The following is a 16,381-nucleotide window of genomic DNA, read 5'->3' on the forward strand; positions in this document are numbered from 1 at the left end:
AGGCTGTGTTGCTGCTGCTGCTGCTGCTACTGCGCTGTGCAGGTTGTGTTGCTGCTGCTGTACTGTGCAGGCTGTGTTGCTGCTAAAATAAAAGTTTCTTACCATTTGCATATTTTTCTTATCAATGTGAATTATTTTCCACTAAATCCCTGTTATAATTCCAATCACTACATTTCTAATACTGCAGCACGCAGGTGGAGAACCCATCTACGGAGACCGTTGATTCTTCTTGGGAATTCCTTCCTTGGCTAGAATTTTTGGGTGTGAGGTCACATGTTGCTCGGGCTTTGGTATCGGATTTGGGAATCGGGGACTACCAAGTTCTTCAGGCCTGCATTGACTCTCCCTCGGTGAGGGCTGAGCTTTTCTCAGAGGCAAGAAAAAAGCTTCCATTTGGTTCTTATGTTATGTTGCGGCGCCTGGTGGAACTTTGTCATCGTGACAATCAATTATTGGAGCAAGGTGGAGCAGGTCCTGTGACTGGATCTGCTGGTATCCCTTTGCTCGATTCCCTTGCATCCTTACTGCTGAGATTGGGAGGAGAGTTGTGTATGGCATCTGAGAAAGTTGATGCTTTGAATCTACCATGGTATCAGACAAAAATGAAAAAGCCCGAGGAGGACAATGAAGTGGACAACAACGGGAGTAATGATGATTATGAGGAGGATGATGACGATGCGGAGGAGGGTGGAGTCGACATTGAGTCTTTACCTGGCAGCACAAAAGAAAGTAGTAGACCTCCAGAGGACTCAGCTGTCGGTAAGGCCAGTGTGAGAACGGTGTTCGTGGATGCAAAATCCACCAATTCTCTAATTATTCAATGATTAACATTTCTGTTATTGAAAGTTGCCATTTCTTTTCGTGAAAATTGTCCTACCCAACAAATAAGCATGAAGTCAGCTTTTTGCTGCTGTTGTACTTGTTGTTTGGTGGCTTACAGAGGGTTTCGGAAGCATTCCTGATTTGATGGTGTATTTTCCAATTTGACTAAATTGTGAAAGCCACCACTTGCTTTCATTATTGTCTGATACTCTTCCTTCTAACTTCTTTATTGCCCGAATATGATCCAATACGAAGTTTTTGCCCAATAACTATACATTGACTTTTGAGCTCCATTAATATCCCCACGCTTTTTGAAAAAAAATAGGACCACTAGACCTGAAGCTTATCGGGGCCCATGTCTAATGTTTTAACTTAAATTTGGTAGCATTCTGATTGGTGGGTCTGGAGAAGATTTTTGAATAAATTTATGTGATTTTTCCCACAAATTGTCAAAGTTGGCCATTTTGACACTTCCAATCGCGTGATCGGCAAGGCCTCTGCAATTTAACATCAGGCCCCTTTACTAATGTTGCAACTCAAATTTGGTAGTGTTCTGACTGGTCGTTCTGGAGTAGAATATTTTTTGAAGAAATTTACTAAGTCAGCCATATTGACCGACTTAAAGTCACGTGACCGCAACGAGCTTTACAATTCCTGTTACCAGTCAGGGGTAGAATGTTGCTGCCAAATTTCATCCGGATCGGCCCAGCGGTTTGGCTGGAGAAATTGAAACGGATGGACGGAAAGACAGACAGACGGACGGACGGACGGGTGGACAGTGCACAGTGACAATACCTTATCTGGATTCCAATTCTAGATAAGCTAAAAATGGGTGGATAGTGTAGTCTGTTTGTCTGTCTGTTCGCCCGTCACGCTATTGCCTCCTAAACGGTTGGGCAGAAATTCACCAAACTTGGTAGTTCTGATCATCACATGGAAAGAAGGTCTAAGTGCAGTGTCTCTGTTTTGGCCCCAGCCCCTGGGGCGGGGTCAAAAAGTGAAATACCAAGAAATGCAATTATAGACGGCCGGCCAAGACTATCTCCAGGGTCTAAAAATTAGTCCCATAGGCATTTCTTGTTAAAAGTGATTATGCATGTCCGAAAGTTAGATGATAGGGTGAAGCTTCGGAATATGCCCCATACCATCTCGAACTTTGAGGTCAAAGGTCAAGGTCAAATGCCAAATTCCTCATTTTTTGGTTATAGTGAATTTCGTTTCAGCATTGCCACATCTATATGCCTGTGTATGAATTATTCGCCTAGGCTTCTGTCCTTTAGTCTCAGCAATAAATTTAGACGAGATTTACTTGAAAACATGAAAGGCCGCAATTGTAAAATGGCCATTTTCTCGAATTTCTGAAGGTGGACGCATGTAATCTTCTCACGTGAGTTCTCAACTCGTAAGATGAACTCATGTGAGATCAAAACGTTGTATAAGAGAGTTGGCACATCAGAGAATGTTTGTTTGAAATATAATTTGCTCACCCATATAGCTGTAGTTTGTGGTAGTCATTATTGCAGTTGACAGCGTCGCACCCGCATGCTGGGATACAGTTCTGGCGAGACTTGCTGCACTTGCATCCACTCGTTCGACACTTGCTTTTACACGCACAAGTGACTAGTTCAGTACAAGAAGCTGGAATGGCGGGGAGTCGCATCCACACGATCTCAAGTGCAGAGTCTGTTAGCTTCCAGCCACCCGTCTCTTCTGGAGCTTCAACCGCTATCCGAGGTTTATCAGCCTGGTACCAGATTTTATCCTGATGATTTGACCTGATATGATGGACCTCAAATGCGTCGAAAGTTGGCGGTAGCTTTTCGAAATCCCGGAGACCTTTTTCAAACATCTGGGATTTGGCAGAGAGCAGATCGTCAACGTTGTCCACTCCATACAAATGGCACAGGAACTTTTCAGCCTCGTCAGTGGATCCATCACGCCCAATATTCGCCAGTAGCTTTTCTCCGACTGTTCCACATGCACTTTCCAGCAGCTCCGTTTCCCGTATCCGTAGAACAAAGACGTCACATCACATCCGGTAAAGGCAAGAAATCCGAGCTGATTGTTCCCGACAGGACGCGATAGCTTTTGTACAATTGGTGCAATTTGGTGGTAGACACGTTTTTTGCTAGTCCCACTTTTCATCCACAGATCAACGTTTGCATCACCGAAGAAATGGATGAGGAGTAATAATACATCTGTATCCTTGCTCTCCACGACCACTCTCTTGTATTTCTCCCTGACGGTATGTGCGACCATGCACGTATCGGCCTCTTCATGGTCTGCGGCCAAATCAGTAATTTGGCCATGTGTAGTTGACTTCGCCATCTCCGGTTCAGCGAAACCTCCCCCTACAATCAGTTCGCAAGACTGTGGGTAATTCCGATCGGTCAAATGAGGTACTCGGCAACGAATTTAGCGAGGTCAGCTTTGTTCTGGTCCAAGGCTATGAATCTGTCCCATACCTCTGGCAGTGGTACGTCTCCTCGATCAATGATTTTTCGGATTGGTCGCTTCTTCTGCCCACGCTTTGATCTAGTTGCCGATTTTATTGACCCTGTTCGATGTACCGATCGAAGACCATGTCGATGCGAGTGAATGACTGGTGAAATAGCTTTACAATCCTCTCGTGATATGTACGACCAAGGTCAGAAAACTTGCGACAATGAGACTGCTTCCCCATCGCTTGGATCATGGCATGACCATCGATGATGGGAGCTGACGGCTCCTGCAGGGATGGAATATTAGCTGGTGTTTCGATATCCACGTCGTTTGTCAGGATATGAAGCATATCAGCCTTGTTTGTCTGATTCATATGTCCGTTTCTCTTGACTAGCGACGATGGAAGCGACGAAAGTTCGTGCTGAAGAATCCTGGACATATCGACACATCGTCCAGCTCTGGTTGCATTGAACAACCTCTGTATGAGTTTTGCGTCTGCCTTGATGAATTTCTTCTCGGCTGTTGAGATCAGAGCTGTGCTTTTGTAGAGATGAGCAAAGGATTTGGAATTGATCCTCGACAGCGTATCGAAGAAACCCGTCTCTCGAGTTACCAGCCTCTTATCCACAAAACTTTGTAACCTTCGAAGACCTCGCTCATAGGCTGACAACAGGGAAGTTTGTATTCCCATCGTGGCGAGATCGTTTGTTGTCAGATACAAGTGTAGGTTCCTGCGATTCCTCCACCAGGTCTGGTGATTGTGCCGGTGGGAGTGTATCCGCTGCTTGGAAAATACGGAATCGCTCAAACTGGTCTATCAGATTTTGAACATTGCCTTCATCATGCCTTAGACATCCAGGCATAGCCTCCTTTCTCGTAGATATCGCCTCCTCTACGAAATCATCATCGATCAGTTTTAGGAGCCGTTTGGTATCTAGGGAAATTTCGGAGTGCTCACACCACGTCAAGCAGAATCGATCCCTTGCAGTATCATTCCTGGTGATTCCGATTATGCCATTCGATATATTACACATGCGGTTGATCCATTCTGGAGCTTGATCGACTGGCACAGAGCTGAACGGACGTTTGCTGCGTTGTACCACAAAGTTCCCGGCGAGAAATGCACTGTATACATCAGGCGCTGTATTCTTCAACATTTTCATGTCGGAGAGATACACCGGTCCCCATCTCGCATAATTTGTGTGGTCATACGCACATAGCCACGGAGCACCGTATGCCCATAGCCACGCGTGAGGGACGCTTCTATTTCGTGATTTTTTGAGAAAATCGATTTGGTTGCGTTTGGTATGGGGCAAATTCTCAACAACAGAGATATTTTCTACCTTTTTTTTTTTTTTTTTTTTTTTTTTTTTTTTGTATACCTTGGTCGAGGCTCGTATGAGAGCTAACACACAACTCACAGCAAGGAGGCATGAGACAAGAGGGGCGGGAGTGGAAGGGACAAAACATTGGGGAACAGACACAGGTGAACTGTGGAAGGGAGAGGGATGGGGATGGGACGGGGAACATGGCGAGGAGAAGATGGACATTACAGGGACTTTCAGGAAGGAAAGCAGGAGAATTGAAGGAAGTGGGCTTGGGTGGATTATCGGGGGTAGAAAAGATCGAGGATTTGGATGGGGGAAGATAAGAGGTGGTGGTGAACAGCTGTTTTGAAAGCCTGGAGGGAAGAATGGGAAAGAATAGAGTGAGGAAGTTTATTCCAAAGGTGGGAAAAAAGAGGAATGAAAGAGTGAAGATGAGCAGTGATTCGTGATTTTGGTAGTTTTACCAGAAGGGGGTTGTCGGCGGACCTTGAGCGCCCTGTGGAAATGTGGTTGGGACAAATCGCAGAGAGAGCAGGGGGGGCAAGGCTGGAGAGGAGTCGGTGGAAGACAGAAAGACCACCGACCAACCTGCGGTGATTGAGTGAGAGGCCCAAAGACTCAGCTTCATTGCGGAAGATGCCAATGATCTTAAATGCCCTGGTTTCGACAGCGTGAAGTCGAGAAAGGTGGGAGGCAGGAGCACCAGCCCAGAGGGGAGAGCAGTACTCCATCAGGCTACGGACAAAAGCTTTGTAAGTAGCCAGGAGCTCAAGAGGACCGAGGAAGGACTTTGCACGACGGATGATTCCCAGTCGGCGACTGGCTTTTGAGGCAAGGTTGGAAATGTGACTTTCCCAGGAAAGGTCATGGCAGATAGTGAGACCCAGAAGCTTGAAAGAAAAGACTTCTTCCAGAGGATTGTTGAGAAAGTGGATGGGGGGGTTTTGTAAACGGTCCTTTCGAAGAGACATCGTGAGAGTGTGAGATTTGTGTGGATTGAAAGACATGTTCCACGTGTTGGACCAGTTTGTGATTTTATCCAGATCTGCAGTGAGCGAAGAAGCTGCTGCTTGCCGGTCTGAGGGATGACAGATGGTACGGCAGAGGGTGGAGTCATCGGCAAAGAGAAATAGAGGATTTTCCAGAGAGTCCGAGAGATCATTGATGAAAAGCAGAAAAAGAACAGGGCCCAGAACGCTACCTTGAGGAACTCCAGCCTGCACAGGAAGAGGGGATGAAAGAACTCCATTTAGGGCCACACGTTGACTGCGACAGGAGAGGAAGTCTGCGAGCCATGAGTGGAGATGGCCTTGAATACCATGGGAAGAGAGTTTGGTGAGTAGGGCAGGGTGCCAGACTGTGTCAAAAGCACGTGATATGTCCAGGGATACGGCTCGGATTTCCTGTCTGGCATTGAGGACCTCCATCCATTGATGGGAGAGCAGTAGCAGCATATCCAGGGTAGAGTGACCTGGTCTGAAACCAAATTGATGATTGGAAATCAAGCCATTGGAGAAGAGGAAGGATTTCATGTCTGAAGCGATGATGGATTCCATAACCTTGCTGATGATTGGGAGAAGGCTGATTGGTCTGTAGTTACAGGGATCTGTTTTTGCACCTTTTTTATGCAGGGCAGTGATGTTAGCAGATTTCCAAGCAGATGGCAGATGACCTTGGGAAAATGAGAGGGTGAATAGAACAGAGAGAGGGTGAGCAAGAGCAGAAGAGCAGGCTTTGAGGACACGTGGGCTGATGCCGTCTGGACCGGTTGCAGAATCTGACTCGAGGTTTGAAAGCAAGCTCTCCACCTTGTCAGGAGAAAAGGATACAGAGTCCAGGGACAGTTGGGTGCGACTGGGTAAAGTGGGTAGAGATAGTGATGGGTTTGGGACACAAGATTTAGCTGCAAACACCGAGTTTAGACATTCAGCTTTATCACGTGTGGAATCAGCAGTGCGGCCATTTGAGGTAAGGGAGGGGATGGAGGGGGAACATACACCAGAAACAGATTTGATTAAACGCCACCAGGATTTTGAGGAGGGAGAGAGGTTTGAGAGTTCAGACTTGAGATGCGAAAGATGTTGTTTTCTGGCTCTCCTGAGGGTAGATACACACTTGTTCCGAGCTTTGTGGAAAGAACTGAGATTGCCCTCAGTTGGGTTTGCTTTCCATGAGGCAAAGGCAAGTTGTTTCAGGACAACTGCCTCGCCACAAGCTTCAGTAAACCAAGGGCGGGAGGAAGGGTAAGACAACTGAACACGAGAGGGGATAAATCTGTGCATGAGGGAGAGCAAGTTTCTTTGAAAGAATTCCCAGGATGAGTTGATGTTTGAGAAAGTAGTGATAGGAGACCAGTCTGTAAGTTTGATGGCTGCTCGGAGACCCTGCCAGTCGGCTTGAGTGAAATGCCAGACTCGACGGCGGTGAGGTGGTTCTCTGATAACAGCCAGAGAGATGTCCACTTTAACAAGGACGTGGTCAGAAGAACCAATTGGAGCGAAGGAAGAGCAGCAGATATTGTCAGGGAAATGCCTGCGATATTTTGGCACCCCATACCAGTTTTTAACATGAAATGCCTGCGGGGTGTCACGATAGGTTAGGTTGGCCGGCCGTCTATTATGGGCACATTTTAAAACATTTATTAATGAAGCTTTGTATATGCAATCAACATTGGGAATGCATGAAATATGTAACAATTTTTTGGATTTGACCTGAGGTTGATGCCACTTGGGGTCATTGGGGTCAAAGTGGGGGGAAATTTTTTTTAACTCAAATTTTGATAGTGTCATTCCTGGTGGAACATTTTGCAATCTTTCACTTTTGCTTTATAGTTTAGTCGCTTACCTGAAGCCCCTGTCACACCTTGACGATTTAGCCAGCGTATGGCAACGTATCAAAATTTATATAAAACGCTGGCGTACGCTGAACTATTGATTTTGTTTTCAGTTTTGGGCGTATATTAACGAGTTGGACATATGCATAACGTATTAGTAACGTACACAGAGGGTTTCGATAACTTATAGATAACTTATACCAACGAATGCTTAGCGTGTTGTCCGCGTTCACAACTTATGCCCAACGATAGTCTAACTTATGCATAGCACACGGCAGAGTATCGCCGACGATCACATGGCGTAGCCTATGAAAAGGCTGCCGCTCGACGATTCAAATCATAACCGCACGAGACATCGAAGTGTCTCGACATTAGTTACTTCCCTTGGCAACGAACAGGTTAATAATATTTTGTGTTTATCTTTATTATCTTTATGTTATAAGTGTGGTCATTACCTTTGATCATAAATAAAACAAAACTGCTGTTAATTTTTATATAGAAAGTTGTATATAGATATATTGTTGTGAATTCGCGTGCGATCGGCCGCGTAACTCGAATTGTGACCGCGTCGGACAATTCAGTCGTGACCCTCCTTGGACCTACCTCCAGGAGCTCGTCACGGGTGGGGGTTTAACCTCACCACGATCGTGCCAATTGCCCTCCCGCACAGGATAGGGTTGCTCGCCAAATTCGACCTACCTAAGTACCTGCTGCGCGAGTAGTCGACCGGGCGATCGTACCTCGCCGCAGGTCGGCCGAAGACACGAACCGCTTAAGCGGTCCTTCCGTGCTACAGTGATAACCGTGCGGTGTTATCGCCGATCTCGACGGATGTGATTCTGTTTACCGGGTGCTTACACCCCTCTACCAATTTCTTCCTTGATGCAAGATGGCACTTTCAAAACAGGGAATAGGACGCAACGAACGGGGAACAGTTCAATAAGCACATTTATTAGACATTGCACGTATTTACATTCACAGCAATGAATCATGCACGTATGTACAGTCAAAGCAAGCAGATAAAAGAATTACCACCGAATAAAGCATTTTATTCGCACACAGTCACTTAAACAAGTCTACTTACTAGACTGCGCCACCACATGCATTTATTCAAAAAGCAAAGAAAAGCCACCCCCAAAGACAAGGGTGGCAGACAGGTCCGTGGACCGAATGTGACGTGGAGCCTGGATGAACGGTCAGGCCCACGAGACCTAAGGGTCTTACCCGCGCCCTCGTGGTGCGACGGTGGGCAGTTCACGACGTCTACTCCCCCACGGCCTGGCGTGGCCGCGCCTGTCCTCGGGCACCCGGCTTGGTCAGTGAGCTCTCTACGGCGTTCTCCACCCGGATGCGCAGGCTCGCGCCACACGGCAGGCACCACGGAACGGACGGGGTTACCGGCGCTCTCTCAGCGCGAATGCTCGGTATGGGGGGGGGGGGATTGCTGATGCTCTCTCAGCACGTTGACGCTCTCTTAGTGAGTTAACGCTCTCTTAGCGAGTTGACGCTCGAACGAGCACCCTGGACTGCCTTGGCTCCGGCAAACTCTCCCTGGCTGTGGTCTCCACTTCGCCCCTTTTCCCGGCGGTGGTCTCCACGTAGCCCTCTGGTTTGCCTCCGAGCCCCTCTCCGCGTCCCTGCTCCGTTAACCAACTCTCGCTCTGACACCACGACCGTCTCCCCACAACCAGCTGACTTGAGCTCCGTTCACCAACACTGGCAACCGACGCTTCTCTCGACACTGCCTCGAACTCTGTAAAACCGACTGGCACTGAGCTCCGTTCTGCTCGCCCTTTTATAGGGCTGGGGAAGTGAGAATCGACCCTTGACCCTTGACTTCCAACCCTGGCAAAACCGACGTGGTAGAAATCGCCAAAATACTCGCTCGACAGCGTGACCCCTGACCCCGGCAGAGCCAATGTGTGTAATTCACCGAGGCTTCGCCTCGACAGCGCGGCTTCGACCCCGCCGAGCCGATGTGTGTAATTCACCGAAGCTTCGCCTCGACAGCGCGACCTTTGACCCCGGCAAAGCGGACGTCGCGGGAATCATCGGAGCACTCGTCCTGACAGTGTGAACTCCGACCCCGGCAAAGCGGACGTGGTAGAAATCATCGGAGCGCTCGTCCTGACAGCTTGAACTCCGACCCCGCAAAGCGGACGTGGTGGAAATCATCGGAGTGCTCGTCCTGACAGCGTGAACTCCGACCCCGGCAAAGCGGACGTGGGAGAAATCATCGGAGCGCTCGTCCTGACAGCGTGAAGATGGCGTTGTCTCCGGGATGGAGGTGAAGCGATGTTTGCGGGGTGGCGTTGTTGATGGTGGTGAAGGGAAAAGGGCGAAGGTGGTGGTGGTTTGGTTGTGGTTGTTTGGGAACGATGGTGGTGGTGATTTGGTTGTTGTGGGAGTCGTTTGAGAATGGCGGTGAAGCGATGTTTGCGGGGTGGAGGTAAAGAGGCGAAGGTGGTGGTGTTTGAGTTGTAGTTGTTTGGGAATGATGGTGGTGGCGATTTGGTTGTTGGGGGATGATTGGTCCAAAATAATGTTAGAGAAAAGAAAAACGGCTATCTCAAAGCGTCGCAGCCTGGTGAACACGAATAAGGCCCTCTAAACAACGGTGGGGAACGATCTGCACACAAACTTACCGGCATAACTGATCTAAGGACCTTTCTGGTATTGTGCAAATTTCCACAGCCGTAACAATATATATATATATATATATATATATATATATATATATATATATATATATATATATATATATATATATATGGAAGGGAATCACTGACTCCCTTTGGGTCCATATAAATATATATGTTTATTCATACACTTTGAAAAAGGTATAATAATATAATGTGCAGTCAATAAAAACGTATTCCAAAGTAACAAGATTTTTTTTTTATATATATATACCAATTCCCCTAAACGCTGCCAATACGCCATTATACGGTAGCTGTAAGTTAGAAACATGTTCAGTAAGTTCTGTGGTCGTCCGGAAGACGTCTACATACGTCAATATGCGTTGAAAATACATTACACATGGGTTCAAAGCACATTACTCATAGGTTAGAAATAAGTTTCGGGTACGCTAGACATTACCTCGGCGTATTTCGACCTATGAGTAACTTACAAGTAAAGTGTGTTGATGTGTGTCAATGATCGCATAACGTGCCTCCAACTTATGGCCAGCGTATGCGGAACGTGCGAGTCATACGCTGGTATACGTCGACAAATTTTGTGCATGTACAAAATTTGTCGACGAGCTCGGCGTACTACGACGTATGCCAGCGTGCTTCAATGTGCTCTTAACGTATACAAAACTTACCCATGACGTATTCGACGTGTGCCAGCGCATTCGCCAAATTTTTGATACGTCGGCATACGCTGGCTAAAACGTCAAGGTGTGACAGCGGCTTGCGATTTGAGTGAGATCGTGACATGCTGGACGAAAGCACCAAACTTGGTCCGGTTACTGTACACAACATATGTAAACATATCTCGCTGGCAGTGCAAATGGGCATATCCCGAAGCAGAATAATTACTCTAAAAATATGAAATTGTGTCAAAAATATTTTTTGTGGATATAACTGAGTTGATCCCCTGTCTTATCAAGAAAAAAAGCCAACTGCCACTCTTTAAGCTACCACATCCGAAAACCAAATCCAAGACTAAAGAGCAGACAGTCCATCTCAAAAATGACTGTAGTCTCTGCAGTCAGCAATTCATATCTTGCCAGGTTCGCCAAGATGACTTGGGGTAGTTTTTTTTCCCCATGAAAACCACCTATGGCTTTCATCTTTGTCCCAGCATGGTAAACTCTGACTTCCGAGTTATAAATCGGAGTTACTGGACTGTTTGATCCCTTGTAACAGCCTCAATGCGCCTCAGTTTGATGCCAGAGTATATGATGGGGCCGCCGTTGTGCTTGCGCTTCCATAAGGTGATGCATAAACTTTCGGAGACTCCAATGCTTTGGTCTTCTTACCTTGGACATGGAGGAAACTTCAGAACTGCTCAAGAATGGATGTGGTTTGGGACATGTACAAGGCAGATGGTCTCAAGGAAACCACTTGAGAGAAGAGAGGGAAGGGAGCGAGGAGGACAGTATTACACAAAACAAAGCTACCCATAAACTTTGATTTCTTCCTGCGGAACTCCAAGAGTAAGGAAGAACTATTCGCCCTCCTAACTTAGGAGTTGGCTGCATGTGATTACCATGCTGACAAAGAGGTCTACATCACCTTTGTCCACTCAGTTGACTCGATGGGCAGCAGTGATCCAATACCAGAAGCCGACCTTGAGTTGTCAGGTTGTCGGCGACTAAACAGTCTCCCCCACCAGGTTTCCTGGTGAGTTAGGTGTATAATATGGACACCCAGCAGGATTAAAAACAAAATCTGTCAAAGGCCGGAGGAGCTCCTTGGAAGCCAATGGCCATCCATATCTCATGCCCAACTGTGTCTGCGGATGTCCTCCTGCAGTTGGGTTACTTTGTTTTTTTTTAGGAGATTGGTGGCAAGATTTGCAGTCCAGCCATCGTAAAACCCTTCACTCCGCAAAACACAAAACGCAAAGACATCTGAAAACCCACTCCGAGGGAGTCCCTCCTGTGCAGCTGCCCTCTGTTGGGCAGCTCACCAGATAACGGGATTGGGGCAAAGCCTTCGGGACCCCCACTCTTTGATGAAAAGAGGAAAACCACAGGGTCACTTTCCCTGGTCAGATTGCGGTAGTGTGTGTCGGGGTGGTGCTGAGGTGTCGTCCATTACACGGCAGTCTTCTTGGGTCAACCTCAGGCAGTCCCTTTAGGTGGGTGCCTGGAATGTGCTATCCCTAAGAGAGGATGATCAGGTCTGTCTCTGTTGTCATCTGAGCTCAAGTGTTTGAGCATCGGTATTGCAGCACTCTCTGAGGTTCAGATTACAGATAGTGGTGAGATCATGGCGGTTGGTTACACCTACTATTAGTCTGTTTGCTGTGATGGTTACCATGCTCAAGGAGTTGCTCTGGCTGTTTCCATTAAGCTGTCACCAATGATAATTAAGGCAACACAGGTCAACAAGCGTATTATGAGACAAAGGACTAGTCACTCCTGGGGTGGCGTTTCCCTAGTCCCTGTATATGCTCCGACTGCGCGAGTGATCTCACCATGCAGGGCGCATTCTGTGCCACGCTCTAGTCTGTGGTTGATCAGTGCTGCAGGCGAGATACTCTTCTAGTCTTGAGGGATTTAAATGCATCGACTGAAACTGATAGGGATGGTTATGAGACGTGTTGATCCCGATGCGTCTGGAGCTGTGAACCGGAACAGCACTAAGTTCCTAGACTTTGCAAATAGTCATGGACTTAGGGGTGGCTGGTTCATGGTTTTAGTGCCAACAGGCTCAACGCTGGTGGTGTGGCAAAGGAGATTGAGCATGTGCTTGTTGATGGTCACTGGAGGATGATCCAGAATTGCAGGGTCTACTGGAGTGCTCAGTTCCTCAATACTGACCACAGGCTTGTGGTAGGAACTCTGAAGTTGCAGCTTAAATCTGGGAGAATGGTACCATCTCAGCCGAGGCTGGATGTTAGCGAGTTCAAGGATGAGAGGGTGGTTGAGGAGTTTGCGAACAGGCTGAGTGGGGATTTGGGGGGTCTGGGTGCTTTGGGGAATCCCGAAGAGTTGTGGAGTGCCTTCAAGACCACCATCCTTGATGTTGTCATTGGATGTTGTGGAGCTCACCAAAGGGCGAAGAAGAATTTTGTCTTTCAAGGGACACTGCATACCATTGAACAGTCGCAGGGCCAGGCTTAATGGTAGAGCTGAGTTGTTCAGGAAGCTGAGGCATAAAACTGCACGTGCGCTAAGGATGGACAAGGAGGTAGAGCATCAAAAATGAATTTAGTTGAGTGCCATTTTTATCAGTCTTGTCCTTCGATCAAAGTTGTGCTCGAAAATGTATATCCAAACCATCATCATAATTTCAGCAAATCATAATTGCCCAAATCAGTCATTCATATTCCGAACACAACACTTTGCCAATGCAGTGGAACTTGATTGTTTTCAACCTTGGCAATATGATTGACAGCACCTGTGGATCTTGTGTCACAGCGCACTGGTGCAGTTGCACTCATTCTTGACCAAATCAGTCATTCATCCTTACTATAATTCACGGACCGGTGTTTGTGTGTTTGTTTGTGTCGCTATTCCTCCAACAGTTCTCGGCCAATTACATTCAGACTAGCTACAGAGGATCAGCATGACACCAATTAATGTGTAGGGTTTTTTTTTAATCTTTACCGGTGGTCTTGGAGGGATTGGGTGTTCAAAATCTCTATGCAAGTGTGTATCATGTCATGCCGCCTCCAGGTGGGGGTATTCCTGTTTTTACAAGCTTCCACCATTTCCAGTGCAGTATTCCTGTCCCCACATTTTCCAGTACAGTGAGGTGTTTTGAATTATGAGCAGTAGGTATGTTTTTGCTTCATGCACGCAATCTGGGGGGTTTTTTTGCCTATACAGAGCTGTCAGTTACCTATGCACCACCCAAATAAAGGAATTCATCAAATAAACGTGTTGCATGCTTGGAACAAATCGCCCGTAGGACGGGTACTCTTTGAGTATTCCTAATACATCAATGTCAAGAATTTGTCCATAAAATGTCACTTCGTTCATAAAACTCACTTTGTTGGCAGGATGCTGAAACCCTTGTCTCGGTTCTGCAAACCAAATCAGGGCTGTGTTCATCCATTACCAATTAGCTTGCTATCGTTTGCCAAGCCAGCCGTGCCTCATCAATCGTTTCGTTGGAGTGCTTATGCCACTTGGCGAGTGCTCTATAAGCTAATTGGTAATGAAACACACCCCAGTTCAACACTCAAAACCACACAAACATATCATTCAAGGATAATCTCGTTTGCCGCTCTACATAAGGAGTTATCGCAATATTGCAACGTTATGGATTCTAGAATTTTCCACACTGGCTTACACGCGGTCATGTGACATCAGTTGCATTGACTGTACTACAGTCTACAGCGCATCATGAAAAAATGATTGCTTCCAATCATCCAAATTTTATTTTGCTCTGCAAAACAGTTATGGGAACTCTTCTTTCAAATTCAATTGATTTCAAATGGAGGCTTGAATCAACATTTACAGTTTATCAATATTATGTATTGATGACGTATTACATGTTGGTATTTATGTTTTGAGTTCACAAGTGGTACTGATGAACAATAAATAAGTGTACTCTAGGACTCCCTTCAGATTCATAAATTGAAGTTGTGCCGCCCAGTGTGATCGACAGCATAGTTGGATATCCCCCTTTTAAAGCATAATGGGTAGTAATGATTGGTTTGATCTCTTGCAAGAAACTTGTCATAACTGGAGAATATAGCCTTGATTTGGGGAGGGGGGGGCGACCTGAAACACACACCTCGTTAATAGTTCATGAAACAACTTTTCTAAATAAGTGATAGCCACCTTTTTCGCCCACCTGAAATGGAATGTAGTTCCGGGGAGCTTATGGGTGGCTTGTCGTCAGTCAGTCAGTTTCTTCACCATTGAGTGATAGGGCGAAAAACGATATATCCCACCATATCTCGAGAGCTTGTGCATGGATTTGAATGAAACTTTGTGCAGAGGTTGGGTGTGTGACAAGGACCAATTGATTCGATTTTGTTGAGGATCTGGATACAACAATTTTTAAGTGATTCTTCACCATTTAGAGATGGGGCCAAAAATGATATATTGCACAATAATCTCAAAAAGTTGTCGATGAGTCGGTTAGTTGACAAGAGCAAGCCGATTAGATTTTGGTTCAGGTGCGGGTCAAGATCCAGCCTATCAGTGGGATACAACATGTAAACTGTTCAACCTGGCGGAGGTATGTGCTCCACCAAGTGCCGCTGTAGTTTTCCTTTTTAAATATTTAAAACCATCCAGTGTTTCCTTGCAAAACAACGTAAATTACCAGCTGCCTCCTTATATGGTGAACACTGGGTTACTGAATTTTCAATGATTTTTGGAACGTCTCCATTTTGTCGTTGTTTAAAAACCGGTGGATTTCGTCCACTTTGTTCTTTATTTAATTCATTTAAGATTTTGCAATTTTGTTTTTAGAGGATCCTGTCTTCCAAAACCATCATGGAGAGGAAAGCGGTAGGAAAGACTCTTCGTCCTTCAGAATGTTTCTGCCTTGGTTGCGGTCCAAGGGCCTGAGTCCAGGAGCTGCTCAGACTGTCATTATTGATTTGGGAATCGAGGATTACCAGGAGTTCATGGCTTGTACAGAGAGCCCTTCAATGAGGGCAGAGTTGTTTGCAGAAGCAAAAAAGAAACTCCCTTTTGGTTCATGCGTCATGTTACGACGCCTGGTGGACCTTTATGGCAACAATAATCTCAGGTCTGACCAAAATAAAGCCGAACATTTGATTAAAACTGTTGGTAGGACTCTGTTGGATGCCCTTGCATCCCTTCCTCAAAGACTACAAAACGAAGTGAGTACAATGTCCCAAAAAATTGAAGATCTGAACTCTTTTTGGGACCAAGACAGAATGCAGAGCCCTGCGGAGAAGCAAAGTGATGCGGAATCTGCATTGTGCTTCGAGGAAGAGCCAAAGGAACCTGAAAGGTCAAATGTCGGTAAGTCTGATCGCGCAAAAATCGTTACTTTTTCATTAAAGTCAACAGATGCAAAATTCTGCATTGTGGAAACTATTTGTGCTCAACAAGCTAATCCTATGTGCCCCATACATTCGATATACATTGTAATACATTGTTTATAAATACATTGTTTGTTAAATTTATTGAGGGTCAGAATAGAAAAGGGTAATTTTTGAGAGATGGCATTACTGGGGCCTGGCCATGAAATGGAGAGAAGAGCATGATTGACTGTGTAGAGTTGATTGCACAATCAGGATGAAGAGGGACAGGAATGGAGTTGCTCACAAGGTTGGCCTCTGTCCGTTTAAA

At 46.2% G+C, this 16,381-nt stretch overlaps 1 protein-coding gene across 6 annotated transcripts in view; it reads left to right on the forward strand.

Annotated features, from left to right (window-relative positions):
* LOC147016096 (uncharacterized) overlaps positions 1-16,381 on the forward strand; it is an 89,061-nt gene that overhangs the window by 34,831 nt on the left and 37,849 nt on the right. For all 6 annotated transcript variants that reach the window (XM_085848791.1, XM_085848795.1, XM_085848792.1 and 3 more), the window contains 2 exons: positions 188-759; positions 15,530-16,051. In XM_085848791.1, coding sequence (XP_085704917.1) covers positions 188-759; positions 15,530-16,051 — 1,094 coding nt within the window. The remainder of the gene's footprint in view (positions 1-187; positions 760-15,529; positions 16,052-16,381) is intronic.

This window comes from Eptatretus burgeri, chromosome 12, assembly GCF_056783735.1.
Source record: "Eptatretus burgeri isolate ZD-2024b chromosome 12, Ebu_testis_v1, whole genome shotgun sequence".
In the NCBI taxonomy this organism is placed as follows: Eukaryota; Metazoa; Chordata; class Myxini; order Myxiniformes; family Myxinidae; genus Eptatretus; species Eptatretus burgeri.